This window comes from Anser brachyrhynchus (genome assembly GCF_964034855.1).
Source record: "Anser brachyrhynchus genome assembly, chromosome: 3".
Lineage (NCBI taxonomy): Eukaryota > Metazoa > Chordata > Aves > Anseriformes > Anatidae > Anser > Anser brachyrhynchus.
In genome coordinates, this window is record NC_137696.1 from 92,855,944 (window position 1) to 92,871,297 (window position 15,354).

A 15,354-nucleotide genomic window follows, 5' to 3' on the forward strand; every position below is an offset into this window, starting at 1 on the left:
CAACTGCATCATTACATTTACAACACAAATTTTTGTAATGCAAGTATTGAAGTTAAACAGACCTAACAACGAGTTTCAGGAACAGTGACAACTGTTAACTAAACCACAGTATGCTAAAATTCTCTTTAAAAAGGAAAAAATAATAATAATTAAAAAAAAAAAACTTTAACATCCCTGGAAAAACAAACATTTTCTCAATCGTTACTTTTAATGGCAGCGAAAACAAGGAAGTACTATCAATCAAGTAATTTTTAATATAACAAAAATAACACATGTCAGCTTGCTAACTGCACCCAATTCTGAACTTGCTTTTCAAGAGCTATCACTCAAAAGACAACTGAAGCAAAACACTCGGCTTTTAAGAGACTATCCTACAGCTGGAGATGGGCTTCTGCCATCTTCAACCGAACATGCAACCTGCATTTATCTTCATCAAAAAACTATCAAGATCTAGGGAAGTGTGTTCTGGGTTTCTATCGGTCCTTTCTATTCCAACTCACTCTTCCAAACAAGCGCAGTGCCTTCTCCATCTAGCAAGCACTGCACTAGACGACAAACAGCTTTTTGACTACATGCATGATGGAGATTTTTTTTTCTGGTATCCATCAGGTAAAGGTTCAGTTACTACCAACTTGCCTTATGGCAGCATCTAGTAATCTCACCTGAAGGCTTACCAACCGACTGTGCTAGGCACATGCAGTCATAATAACCAGGACCAGAGCAGTCCGGAAGTCTATTTTTTAAAAATTTATTCTTTATTTTAAAGGACCCTTAGGGTGGCTCTTGAGCAGTAAGCCATGGTAGAAATAAAATTACAATGGACTGCAGTGTTTCCAAAAGAAGTGAGCCTCAGAAATTACAAAGGCAATTGCAAACATGAAACCTACCATCCACTGCATAGTTCAAATTCTCATCTAATGGGCTCTTGAATAATCTTTCTGTTAGACTGTCGTATTAAATTCTGTCATCAGCAGGATATTCATATTTTGTTAAATGAGCCATAAAAATCGGACATGCCAAACAAACACAACATTATATCCTACAACTTTAATAAAAATACATCAACAGAATGAATTTTAGTACAAGAGAAAACAATTTTACTGCAGCGGACAAAAACATTCTCATGAAAATAACAAATATTTTCACAGCTGTTTCTTAGAAACATAAATTTCTAAAATTAAATAATATTAATCATGTCACGCAGCACGGTGTTTTACCAGGCCAGCCAAATGTTATCCTTATTTATCATTCCCCAAAATCTCTGTGGCAAGTTTTATTTAAAAAAAAATAAAAAAATAACAATAGCGGGGAGACTTTGCTTCAGCTACAGCTTATACGGTCTGAAAACAAACAAAAATGGGAAAGCTTTGCACAGCGCTTCGCAATCATCACTTGAAGATTCGATCAGAGCGAGATGCACTGAATTCGACTCCTTTCACTCCTAATTACTCTTTCACAGGAGTCACTGGGACAAGCATTGAGAAACGTTTTCTTGCCTCCCGCAGCATTTGCCCGTTACCAAAACCTGCTGAAAGGCCCGCTGACCAACCAGGCAAGAATAACCACAGCTTGCTCATTTATTTCCTCCAGCCTCCACCATCAACGAGTTCTGTGCGGATCTCAACCTGTTATTTAAAATAATTGAACTTCCCGCGGCAGAGTAAAGCTGATGTTGCACAAGAGGATTTATTCTTAAGTTTAAGTTCCATGCTGCACCTTAAGCTGACTTTACAGCTCACCAGAGACAGAAGGGGGAACGTCCTACTCCTGACACGCAAGAGGCCGACTGCCCCCCCTCAAAGCAATCCATTGTCCTGCCTCTCAGGCTTACCCTTCAGCAAGCAAATTCAACACAGGTTTGGCAGAGCGCTGATCCGGCAGGACAGTATACAGCAAATTCAACCTCTCTGGCAATAAACCGCTCCGTCCCTGGGGCAGTGGGCAGCGTGAGACACTGCCAGGCTGGATGCTGGGGGAGGCCAGAGGGGACAGAGCAGCAGACCTCCCCCACCTGCAGCAGGGGGCCCTCAGAGCAGCACAGCTGCACCACGTAATGCTTTAATCAGTTTAAAACGTTCTGTTAGTCCCTATGCCTAAACCAGTTAATAATTTTAAGCCTTGCAAAGAGAACCAATAAATAGTTGGCATGCAGCTTTACATTCAAAATGGAGTTGCAGCACGATAAGATAAAAGCAGCAACGTCACAGTTCACTGCTTTAGGAAATCCACGCACACAATTTATCGTTACCTTATACCAGACAATGGCATCACACCACAATCATTTTACCATTCTTTGTACAGTTTATTTTGAAGGAATTCTTTTCACATTCGGTATCTGTGAGCTGCAGCCTGCTCGTGTGCATTAGCTACGAGACACCAGTATTCAAGCTTTCATTACAATCATTTTAATAAGCAACTATCCCCATACATTATTAGAACATAATTCTTTCCATGGATTACTTCGAAAAAGTTATTCAAACAAAAGCATTGCCAAAATGTTATTTCTTTAACTTGTAGCAGACATTACACCATAAACGAAACCAAGAAGACTTCTCAAGTTATTTGCTCTTAATTTTTCCTGTTAGTTACAGTACCCAAATAACCATTAGCCATTCCGGATTCTGATTTATACTACGCTGTAATTCAGAGACTGAATCCCATTTGGCACGATCCCCAGTTCTGTGCAGGGAGACACCACCATACAAGAAAATTAAGTAAGTTTGCAACACTTTTACTACATTCTATTTAAAGTACTCAAAGACATCTCACAGCTATGTGTATGTACTAAGGAACTAAGCTCTAGTTATAGTGTCAGCAGTTCTCAAACAAAAACTTCCATCCTCAACATTTGTGTCACTGAATTAGGCAATGATTTAATGAATAAAACCACACCATTTGATTTTAACTCACTATGCAACACCAGATTATCTTCACGACATTTCCTGAAGGCCAAGAAATTTCTTGGCATCAGCAGCAGAATCAAAAACATCTTTTATTTTGGATTTGTGAAGGGACAGGGCAATAGGGATTACCAGGTAACTCTTTTTGGACCATGGCATCCACCAACACAAGCTGAAGAGCACCCACCTATTCAGAAAAGTGCCATTTACTCCTGAGAATGTGACATTCATAAGCAACTGATTTGGCCAACGCAAGACACCAACTCTGACTCCACCACAGCTTAAGATCAGCTTCACCTGAAAATATTACACGTTCACCGCTGTTGAATACTGTAAGAGAAGGCTTAAGACATGCTTTTAAAAATTAAGGAAGATAAAATTACCGCTGTGTTTATTTCCACGTAATGAATAAGAATATACATATATATATTTAAGCAAGAACTAATCGAGAGCATCAAACAGATTTCAACCTATGAAAAGTAACTCTGCCCTACAAAAACTCCAACTTTAAACCAAACGGGCACTAAAAGTGGGGCCTGAAGAACGAAACACTCCAACTCTGTTTTTCCCCCAATGGAAGTGTCTTCCAGAACAACTAAGTTAAGAGTTACATTTGTGCTTCTTGCCCCAAAAGTATTTGTCCCCTCTATCTCTACAGCCTCCCCCACTGCAGCAGCTCCATTTTTATCTTGTTTTCTCAGCCTCCTGCAGTATCTTAAGCTATCCTGCACTCTTTCACTCCTCTCTTCAACACACACACATCCATGCAGGCACACGCTGACCTGTGCACAGAGTCCCCCTGCTCCCCTGGCCCCTGACTTCTCAGCCAGTGTGGGTACAAAAATCACTTTGCAGCAAACTGAGCCATGCTGAGGAAACACTGAAGCCTTTGCTTGCAGGACTCCAATTTTTGGTTCTTCTGAATTAGTAAAGTGGGCAAATTTCACAAAGTCTCAATCTATTTACTTGTGAGGTATCTACTCTTCAAACAAAGAGGTTCAAAAGATGTTAGTAGGAACAGAAGAAACAAATTGATGATGGCTAAAAAAAACCCACCCAAACACCACACACTCTTATAAAGCATTATTTAAAAGTGACAAGTTGAGTTTGGCAATTAGTCTCACTTTACAGGACCTGCTACAACACAAAGCACCTTGACATCCCTCGGTTATCTCAATTATAGACGCAGCTAAAACCCTACAGAAAAGAGGAAGCCTGATACTGCACTGAAATGTATGCGTAGTCTTTCAGAAACAATAGCAATAAAAGCCAAAGTAGTTGTTTAGATCATTTCAATAAATAATCCATTATGTGTTTTATCTCTGTACATAAAACAAGCAGCAAAATACTAAAATATCCAAATAGGCTCATTATAAAAGTATTTGTGCGAGCAAGACATTTGCAAAATGCTGACTTATCTTTGCTAGCAAGCCATATATTGATACTATTATTTATGTTATTACTATTATTTTTACACTTACCCTTACATAAAGAAGAGTGTAAGGATCTATTCTATGAAGATTGCCAAGTTCCTGGTTTGGATTTGTTTTTGTTTTTTTGCCACTAAAAGACAGTAGAATTTCTCCACTTTTTCTGAGAAAAAGTAGTGTTTTCCTACCAAATCTAAGTGCCAGAAAGTAACGAATGAGGCCTGCTGCACAACACAATTACTTACACCCAAAACTTTTATGTCCCACTTAGTGCAAAACTATTACAGCAGCAGCTACCAAATGATAGATGTGCTTTTAACTAAAACCCAGAAAATTGCACACAGATGCCTTCCAATTTAGAAAGCCAAGGACAAGTCTGGGCTCCTAAAATCCCATCTCAAAATTAACCAGGAAGAGGTGATGTGGAAGCAGACTTGGGCACAGGCTATTATTTTAGACTATGCTACTGAGTGTATTACAACACGTTTAGACAGCATTCAAAAACTACGATTTTTTTACTATCTTTCCACATGCTTTAAGCTGTTTGACTTTTTATTAACATTTCATGCCATTTATCGCTGATGTTAGATTGACAAAAAACACGATAGTATGAAGATTATTTCAATTTTAAACCCAACAAGTGGGTTTAAGATCTCCCCACTCAATACCTGAAGTTAATGCCACTGAAGTGAATGAGGAGGTTTCCTGTTCTTAAAAACGTTGGAAAGGACACTGAAACAATGGGCTGAGAAGAGAGAGATGCAATGCTGTAAAAAAATTCCAAATGGGGCTGAAGACAGGAAGACATAAGAGAGCCACTAGAGTCATGAATTTCTCACTTTCAGGTAGAAAACTACTCTCAAAAACAGAAGAAAGGAACAGAACATATCCAGACACTGATGGGGCTGAGGGAGACCAGGGTGGTCTGGTCAACAGCATAAAGAAGTTTAGCTTCTGATAAAGACAGAAGAAGGTGAATGATGCTCCTTCAGTTCCAAGCTAATACCTATCTCCTCTAGGTCATCAATAGAAGTGTCAGAAACAGCTTCAGAGACCATTAAAACAATTAGTAATTTCACTGTTAAGAGTAAAATAAATAGAAGAGGGATAGCAGGTGGAAAATTTTCAAGTATTCTATCTAAATATAAACTCCACTCTGCCCTCCTAATTTGTGTTCTTCTCATCAGATTTCACAGCAAGATAAAAGTAATGAAAAAGCAGGAAAGGCTGACCACCACTTCAAATAGCAACTCTGCATCTACACAGGATCACACGCAGGGCCTGTGTTTCTGTGCTGCTCCAGAATCTCTGCCTCCTTTAAGAAAACACACAAGCCCACAGCCCTTCATTTTGTGAAGACAACCCTTTATACGTGAGCTGAATGAAAAACTACGCAGTCTTCTAGAGTCCTCAGACAACTGCGAAGTTTCTTCTGCTGCTGCTAATGGGTAATCCAAACAGTTTTCTCATTTGTTATTAGGAAACCTGTAGCCAAGAAAATGGAATGAAAATTGAGCAAATTCCTGTCATGACTGCACTCAAATCTCTCAGCAGCTCTGAAGGTAGGGACTGGCAACATTCCTTAGAGAGGAGGTCCTCAAACAGAAACTTCAAAATTAGTTCCCCAGTATCACTACTGTAACCACCAAGAGATTTTTAAAAGGGAAAGAAAAAAAAAAGAAGAAAACATGGAGGAATAAAAGGTTTCTCCTTTCTTCTGGAAAATACGTGTTTTGGAATACTTTATACAGTTCATCATTTCTCTTCTCCAGTCTTAAATTAAAAGCTTCTCTATATCCATGCAATAGATGACAGACAATATCTCCTTGCAGCTCAGTAACATCCCAAGGGGCAGAGTATAACAAGAGTTCCCACAATTTTTCCACAGGAGTAATGATCAATAGTACTCTCCATTCCTACAGTAAGCACTGAACATCCCCTTCTCCTAAATCTAAATGGATTTGTTTGTTACTGCTTTACGTTTTAGGTCTGACTATCAAGTAAAAACTACAAGAATTCGTGCAGACAGAAATCTCTGTTCACTAAATTTCTCGTCCTCCAAATCAGGAAAGAATTCCCATGCAACAGGGCTACTCTGTTAGCACAGATTTCTGCACATTCTTCCTATGTGTTTGAAACTGTACTGGGGAGGAAAGTAAATTCAGAAAACAAGGAAAAAGTTTCACCAATTCCACTTGCAAACTAGCTAAAATAACAAAAATGCAGTACTTTCCATTCTTCCAATTTTAACAGTCCTCACGTTTCAAGAAAAGTAAACATGCAAGTCATGTATATCAATAGATACGATGTCTATTAACATACTAAAAACTATTACCACCGCTCCAGAAGCGGTTTTGAATGCAGTTCAATTAATGCAGTTTTAAAGTGTCAAACGTTATAGTTCTAGGAATCTTTTCCACATTTTCCATAAGACAGTCTATACAATACAGCATAAAAAACGATGACACATTAGATATGTAAGACTGGCCAAAATCCTGAATGCTAGTATGAATCACACTACTGAAGAACAACATTACCAGAAAGGCAATAGATAAATCACTCAAGGAACACCCTTCCAGAAAGACCCCTTCATTTTTATTGGAGAATAAAATAATGAAAATATTAAAAGAAAACACTTTAACAATAGAATAACAAGCTATTTCTGTATGGTAATGTCTAATACACTAAACAAGAAAAACGCAGCACCTTACTGGACATTTGTAATCAAAAACAAAATTGCTAATCTTACTTGCAAGCAATTAATTTCATTCAAGTGCATTGTTTATCTGAAGTCTGACTGATAGTCAATGTAAGTGTGAAGCACCAGAATTTTCCATGTGCATATATACACGCAGAGGTACATATTTAAACAGAACAATTTCTATTAGATTGAGCTCAATTACAGTGACAGACATAACAAGCATTTGGTACCTAATTCATTTGTTTTGAGCATTAACGGCAGAGATGGACAGAAGAATTCTCAGTTCTCCCTCTTCCCTCTACCAAGCTTTAATCTAATACTTCTGAAAACATCAAGCAAACAATTGTTAGTTGCTGCTTACATAGATTCTAATGGAGTCTGTGAAATATATAGACTCAGATTAGGCAGAGATTTAATTCTAGGCTCATATTCTAATCATCACCTTGCAGTCGAAGTTGATATATTCCCTACTCCACGCACGTTTTTCCCTGGTTTAGTCCATGTTGTACTTCTTTCACAAAATCTGGAACTCTCATGCTTGTCTGAAGTCCAACCTTCGAATGAATAATGGTTGTTCTAACGTGCTGTCATACGTTTCCAGATTTAAAACTGCTAGATAATCCACATAGATACATTGTATGCCTTTTTCCTATGAAGTCAACACACCCTATAAGAAGTAAACCTCTCAAGTAACATTTGAACACTTCTTTTTCCTTTGCTTCAAGTCAGTACAAAGTTTACCTGCTCTTACTAGACCTGTTATAGTATTATCATCCTATCTGGACTTGGTCCACCCTCGTAAATTTTCGTCACCATTGTCCCCATTAGGTTTTCTTCACAAAAGATTCCTAACACATACACGCGAGCATGCTTGCACACTCTTATGGTTTGCATCCCATCACATCATTAGTCCTAAAATTAACATGTCCCCAAATAAAGAGGAAACACAAACCTGATTGATTACTCTGCCCATCGGCCCTGGAATACTGAAACTTCCACGGGGGATGCTATCCAGTGTCATGTTGATACTGATGTTGAAATGGGATCTCAAAAATAAAAAATGGGGGTGCTGCACACGAAACCTATCTTTTGTTAGCCACCTGTCCAACCAGCATGCAGCCAAGGTGCGCAGAGAAGACAGTGACTAAACACCATCCTGACACTTCGGGCAATACAAGCAAACCTCACTGTATTCTGTAGAGAAAGTTCAGGAAAAAAAAAAATGGTGTCCACAACGGAGAGTCCTCCTTTCACCACCGAACACCTTAAAGGTAGAAGGGAGGTAACGTGACAGCAGTTATTAACCAGAAGGCGTTTCTGAACATCAGAACTTCAGATTAATTATTTAAACCAGCAAATAGTATTTTGTTCATGCAGTATTTCTGCTCCAGAACCTCTAGTAACAAGAAACAAAACCCAACATCCCGCAGGAAGATGTGCAAGAGATAGTACCTATATTATACAGATCATACAAAATCACCATTGCTAAACTTACACCTGACTTGAAAAACTCCACTTATGAAGAACAAATTAATATATTTTTTTCTTATCATTGTGTAAGTATTTAGCAGCTATGGGCCCATGTTAACCGGATATGTGCTTATAGCAATTTTGCAAGACTACAATACCAGACGATTTATTCACAGGTTAAACTGCAAAGAATCAACAGTTAAATACATCCAAAATTCAGTGTACTTTTTTCATTAAGAGCTTTACAGAGAGGAAAAAAAAACACTGCAAAAAAAAATACTCAAGGCTTTATAAACGCTAAAGGTTCTTTTTAGTTACAGCTGATAGACTCATCATCAAATTTTACAAATTACAGCCGAATATAAGCACAAAACGCCCCCCCTCCCCAAATGAACCTCAGTGCCAAGGCTTGAAAGTAGCATTTTAGAAGCAGCCCGGCCTCATTTCACGGTGAGGGGGGAAAGGTAGGGCCTAGGCCAGGGCCTGGGCGCCGAGCAGGGGCAGGGGCAGGACGAGCCCCGCTTCCCCCTCGCCCTGCGGCTGCCAGCCCAGCGCCCCTGGGCTCGGAGCCCCCCCGCGCTGCGCCAAGCCCCGGCTGCTCTGGGCGCTCTGCCCCTGCGAACAAAACACGGCGCTGCCCCGGCCTCGGGAAATGAAAGAAAGGCAGAAAAAGCACAAGGGATCGGCTCGCCCTCGCTAAGCCCTCCCTCCGAAGCAGGTCTCTTTTCACCAAATGGAGCCAGCCCTGGCGGCACCCTCCCTTCCCCCACGCCACCGGGGCACCTCTCATTGTCGTCGGCCCCCAACGGGGACCCGATGCACACACACACACGCACCCGCCTGCCCCCGGCCCCCGGCCCGCTCCGCGCCCCTCGCCGCTTGCCAGAAGCGCAACGCGGGCCGCGTTTCCCCCCGGGGGAGCCGTGCACGCACCTTCCAGAAACAAGCTGTCTCTGCAGCCGCCGCCGCCGCCGCCACCGGCCATCTTCCCGCTGCCGAGCCTCGCTGCCTCACTCCATCGCTCAGCGAGGCGGCGGGGCCTGGCCCTTCCCCCGGCCTGCGCGCTCCGCCGCCCACCCCCACTGCGGAAGGCTGCCCGACCCGCAGCGGCGGCAGCAGCGGCACCGCCGAGGCCCGGCCCTCTCCCGCTCCCGGCGGCCCGGGCCCCGCTGCCTTCCGGCCCCCGCGCAGCGGCAGCAGCGGCAGCCGGCGGCGGCAGCGCGCCCGCCCCGCTCCGCCCGCCCCCTGGCCGCCCGCCGCAGCCCCCCGCGCGGTCGCCGGCCGGGCCTGGCCCTGCAGCCGCCGCCGGAGCCCGCTGGGGGAGACGGGCCCGGCCGGGGCTCCGCCGGAGCCGCCTCCGAGCCGAGGGGGAGGCCGAGGGAAGGCTGCGCTCGCTGCCGCCCCTCGCTCTCCCCCATGAACGGGGCCTCCGCGGCGCTGCCCTGCCGGGCCCCCCCCCCCGGCTCCCCCGGGCCGGGCTCGGGCCCCCAGACGCTAAAATGGCCGCAGCGGCGCTGCGCCCTGCCACGGCAGGGGCTCGGCCGCTCCCCCCTCGCTCAGGGCTGGAGGTGAGGAGGCGGCCGGGGCCGCGCACAATGAATGAACTCGGCGGCGGGGCAGGACGGGGGCCCGCTGCTCTGCCCCTCGCGGGAGGCCGCCGAGGGCCGAGCAAGGCTCGCGAGTCCTCACGTTATGTGCGGCCCGAGAGAGGTGTTTGTAACCGCACGACCCGGATCCCGCAAAAAACACGGCGCTGCCAAGGCGACTGCACAGAAATTGCAAGTCATGGCCTCCGGTGTGTCTGATTTTTAAAAGAAAAAGAAAAAATCCTCGTTCGTCTAGCACGTAGGGTTTTGTATTTTAAATGGCCTGCCCGTGAAGCCAAAGCACCAAAACATCTTTTTAAAAAATGGAAGGTAAATTCTGACAGCCTGGAATTGGCAAAAGCTAGAGATGGCTTTCTTGGACACATGCCTTCATCTGACACTATCAATGCTACTTTGATCGCAGAAACGAGGAATTCATGTCTGATTTAAAGTACCTAGTTTTAAAATGACTTCTCTCTGAAAAGTGAGCTCCCAAAATTAAGGAAACTCAAGACTTCGCACACTTAAGTCCTAAAATAGGTTAGCTTCAAGTACATAGTGCCTATGAAGATTAAAAGCTAGATACAGGAAAACTGCAAGTTTCCTAAATTTGTTACTTTCATTCCCAGATTTACTGACACCAACCACATTCAAAAGCCAATGTGTTTACAAACACTTAAGAGAGTGCTTAGTTTGCACACCAGCAAGAGATGCAGAAAAGGAAGACACAAAAGATGTCAGTGCTCCCCAAATGCTATATAGCATCACCAGAGCTAATGAGCAATTAGAAAAAAATCCAAAAGCTGGATCAGTGCTGCCAAACTTACACCTCTCTGTAGAAAGACTTTTTCTGAAGGAGGAATCGCAAAATATTCTTTCATTAGTAATAAAATTAAACAGGAATCAATTAGGAAAATTCAGTGCAAGCTAATTATACAAAAACCAGAAGACCATATGTGCTTAATAGAAACCTAACGTTAAAAGACCAAAAAGAAGAACAACAGAAGAAAGGAAATTTAGAATCTAATTTTGTAAAAATACCCTATCATGTCTCAGAAGGGTATCGTCTGGACAGAGGGTTGGTTTATGGTGGAGTCACAACATGAAATCTGCAAAAACAAGTTCCTATTTTCAGCTGAGACCAGAAAGGTTCAGGTCTACCTAATTCTTCACAGATTTTTAAAAACTAAGGATTCTGATTTATTGGAATAAATGTCTGATAAGAGTTTTGTGCTTTTGTTGATCAAGTTATGGTACCAAATGCAGCTTCACAGTTTTATTTTTAGTGAGCACAGTATAGATGAAAACACCTTTTAAAGTATAAATAGCAATGGAAGAAGTTACCAATACTCATCTGGGTGCATCCTTCATTTTAGACTTTTTTTGATTGGTAATTTAACGTTATTTATTTTATGGAGAAGAGCTGCCCCAAAATTACATCTCGCTGCTATGTTTTGGGTTTTTTTTTCTCATTATTTTAAAACCGTTGAAGGATGCAAGCGGCTAGTATTTTGTGTGAAATCTCTTTTTTTCATAAAGCTTTTATTCATAGTCCATTTTTTTGTTTGTTTACTAAGTATTTGTGAAGGAGTGCAATACTGCTGAGTCAAGTCTCTTCAGCATCCTCCTAGCTTTGCTTAGAACCAGAGGATTTTGTCCATGTGTAAGACGTAACTGAATGATCAATGAGAAGAGAAAAGTAGCATTCCTATTTCTGCTGGACAAAATCATATAGAATTTACTGAGTTTTCTTTCTCTTTTAAGTCCAAATGTTAACTGTCTTCACTCAGTAAGAACCCAGGAATAAAATACAGCAGTTTGTTACTTCCTGGCCTTTAGCAGCCACTAGAAGTTTACCACTTCCATTACAGGTAGGTGACGATCCCAGGACCCAATCTAAGATCCTAAATTTACAAACATGTATTTACAAACGTGTATTGCTCTATTGTCACAGCACTGCAGAGAGTGAAAAGCTGACTACTTCATTAGGTGATGATCAATTTTTACGTCACCTTAACAAATTCCGCTTTTCCTTCTCTTTCCGCAATGAAAAGCTTGTTACTAATAGATATTTAGATTATTTAGATGAATTAGATAATTTAGTATTGAAGTGACAAATATGTCTTTTTTTCTTTGTATTTCTGATTCTTTCCAATTATTTCTTTTCTCTCTGTGTTTTGTAAGGTTAGCCAACAAAATGGGTGGCTAGTGCATAGAAACTATTTCCTTACTTTAGGAATAAAATAGAATTAGGATTAAAATTTCACACCTTCTGTAGCTGTGGCATTATACATTACTTTTTTTTTTTTTTTACTGCTACATAAATCACAGGGAATTTATTGGTACCCTGAATCAAACCTTTTGTAATTTACAACCCATGAACCCATTCTACAGACTACAATTTGACGTTTTTTAACAGTAACACCTTTTAGAAAATAATGATTATGGACTGAATTATTTGTCATTGTTTTCCACTGCTGTTCTTAGAACTATTCCTTGAATGTATTACAGATGCACAATCTATGCTCTCTATTTTAAAAATAAAAGCTTTTCTTTTGTCCTTTTGACCTGATGCCTGTTTCTCCTCTGCGTTTTTAAAGCAAAATCAGATATATTTCTTGTGCTTACTTTGTCTTGTTCTTGCTGTTAAACGTACTGTTTCACTTTTAGTTTTTGTTGTTGGATTTTTTTTTTTTGGTCTTGCTTGTTTTTTTACCAGATATTATTTCAGGACAGCTTGCATACCGTAATAAACTTTTCCAGAATACTCACAAGTGGAAGAATACAATTTGTCCATGTGCTAGGATTTACAGCAATGCATCCAGATTTGGAAATGTTTTTTGTTAAATTTAGGTGTCAAAGATAGTTTGCTGAGTAGATAATAAACAAGTACAGGCTGCTAAACATCATCAGGACTTACACTAAAACATTCTTTTAATTCTTTCTTTGAAGGAGCCATCGTTTTTAAATCTGACTTGCCTACCTCAAAACGCAACATTGTGTTGTTGCAGAATAACCATAACGAACAAGAATCTATTAGATCTTCTGTTACTGCCATAAACCTTTTGAAAATAAAAATCCTGTTTTTCATTGCTATGGTTGCTGCTTAAATATCTGCTGCACCATTTTAGTCATTACTACATTACCAAAGAGAAACAGTTTTGCCTTAAATCTGTAAGTTCTCTTGTTGGACAGTAAGATCAAGCAACTGTATTAGACTAAAAAGCTATGACTCATCAAGCATCAGAGTGAGAGTTGTAGACCTAAAAGACTGATGGAGAGAAATGTACCACATCATTAGCCACAACACAGCATCAGAGAGTACTTTAGGAAGTAGTATTTCTTTCTGCAGGGTCTGGGCTCTGGAAGGCCCTTTTTTCTGGAAAAAAAGAAGAAAATAGAATTTGGTGCACAGCCCAGAACCACTGTATCAGAGACTGGGAAACAGTACCTCTCCTAACTATAATTATAATACTAATCATGAGAAGAAATTTATAAAAGAGAATGATTTAAAACTTATACACGAAGTCATACAAAAGAAGAAATGATCATTTATAACTCAAATGTAAAACATCCCATCTGAAAAATGTGGAATAATCTTCTGTATTTTAAATTATTCCTTAATAATTACATTGTGTAGCTATTTTATTGCACATTTTCAGGCAAGGATTGATCGTTGACCAAGCAAAAGAAGCTTTAGAAGACTGTTAAGAAACAAGACCGTTGGTAGTAGTTTTGTAAATGTTAAGGGGAACACATAAAAGGCCGAAGAAAATATAACAGTTCTGAGACATTTAGAATATATTTTCTGATATATATTCAAAATGTCTGTATAAAAGATATCTCAGTATATTTTGACTCACTTTATCACATTTGCTAAGTTTCCTGAAGCAACTCTATTGTTAACCTGAAATAAGATTTTCCCTTTCTCCAGCATTCTTATTGTGATATTCTAATGGCAATAAGTTTTTGCATACAAACTTATCAAATGTATTTATTGGTTGCAATCCAAGCTTTATCAGTAGGCAACATTATAACTCTGTTCTTGTCTGTCTTTGAGCAGAACTCTTTCATGATTTTACTACAAGAACAGAAGTTCTAACTGATTTAAAGGAAGCAAAATATAAAACATTGCATTTGTCAACATAAGTAGTATGGCATAACCACAATAGCCTTTCATCTGAGAACAAAAAGAAGATAATGAATGCATCCACAGCATAAAATACTAAAATCAAAGACTATGTAATCAGGGAAACAAAATTATAGAAAAATTTACCATAATAAAACTAAAAGCTCAGTAAGACTCAAACTGTTACTGAAGACACTTCAGGCATGCAAAAACATACCACATACGAAACATATTATGCATATATGCACAGTGTCAGATCCTGTCTCCTGCTTTTCAAATCAACGCATAATATGCCTATGTCAACTTTGAATGTATTTCTAAACATGTTTAAAAAATATTGAAACTTGGTTCATATTAAGTCACTCTCACAATCACACATGGAAAAAAGTGTTCTTAATTGCCAGCTAGAAAACAGAGCTTGTAGATGGTCTATTTTTGTAATGGTCTCACACCCATCAGAAAAGGAAACCGATTTGTAGCTGAAGTCCTTGGAGATGCTTTGTAAATAATCATTAGCCTCCAGATTTTCATGCCAGCAGAACTATCCAATTTAAGCTAATGTGTATAATAAACAGAAAACATCTAATCAAAATTGTTTCAGCAAGGTCACGTATTTTGGAGTAGGATCACCTTTCCTCTGCCTGTTTCATAAGATACCTACTTGTATAAAGCTTAAAGGAAAATTACTTTTCAGAGCAATTAAGGCAATCTTTCAGTACAAGTTATTACAGGTTTTATGTAGGTAACTTCTGTATGTATCTGAATTATGTTCCTAAAAATAAACTACATCCAGGACACGTAGAACATCAAATACTAACCTGTATACATACAAGCAGAAATACATACTAAAGTATGCGTTTGAGTATGTATGTATTTGTTTCTTACAAATTTCCCTCTCATCAGAAGAGCCTCTAAACCTGCTTCTCAGGTAAAAAAGAGAGAAGAGACTGGACTATGATGATGAATGTGCTTTTGTCTGCCTACTTCACTGGTTAAGTATAGTAGTGAACTCATTCTCATCTGTGAAGTAGAACCAGTAAAAGCATATGTAGGAATAACCATACTGCAAAGAATAGAATCCACACAATAAGGATTTGAAAGATGTAAAGGCATCATTTAGTTTGTCCTCCTACACAGA

General features: G+C 40.2%; 1 protein-coding gene across 10 annotated transcripts in view; it reads right to left on the reverse strand.

Annotated features, from left to right (window-relative positions):
• The window catches only part of SENP6 (SUMO specific peptidase 6), a 93,061-nt gene that overhangs the window by 71,761 nt on the left and 5,946 nt on the right, over positions 1-15,354 (reverse strand). For 2 of the 10 annotated variants that reach the window (XM_080583778.1, XM_080583777.1), the window contains exon 1: positions 9,435-9,699. The exons of 4 other annotated variants lie outside the window; for them this stretch is intronic. Coding sequence is in view for 3 of the 6 variants with exons in the window: in XM_080583773.1 (XP_080439899.1) it covers positions 9,435-9,486 (52 nt within the window). In the remaining 3 variants the exon portion in view is untranslated. Of the gene's footprint in view, positions 1-9,434; positions 9,715-15,354 lie in introns of those variants that run through there. 4 more of the 10 variants (XM_080583773.1, XM_080583774.1, XM_080583776.1 and 1 more) reach the window with 4 other exon arrangements.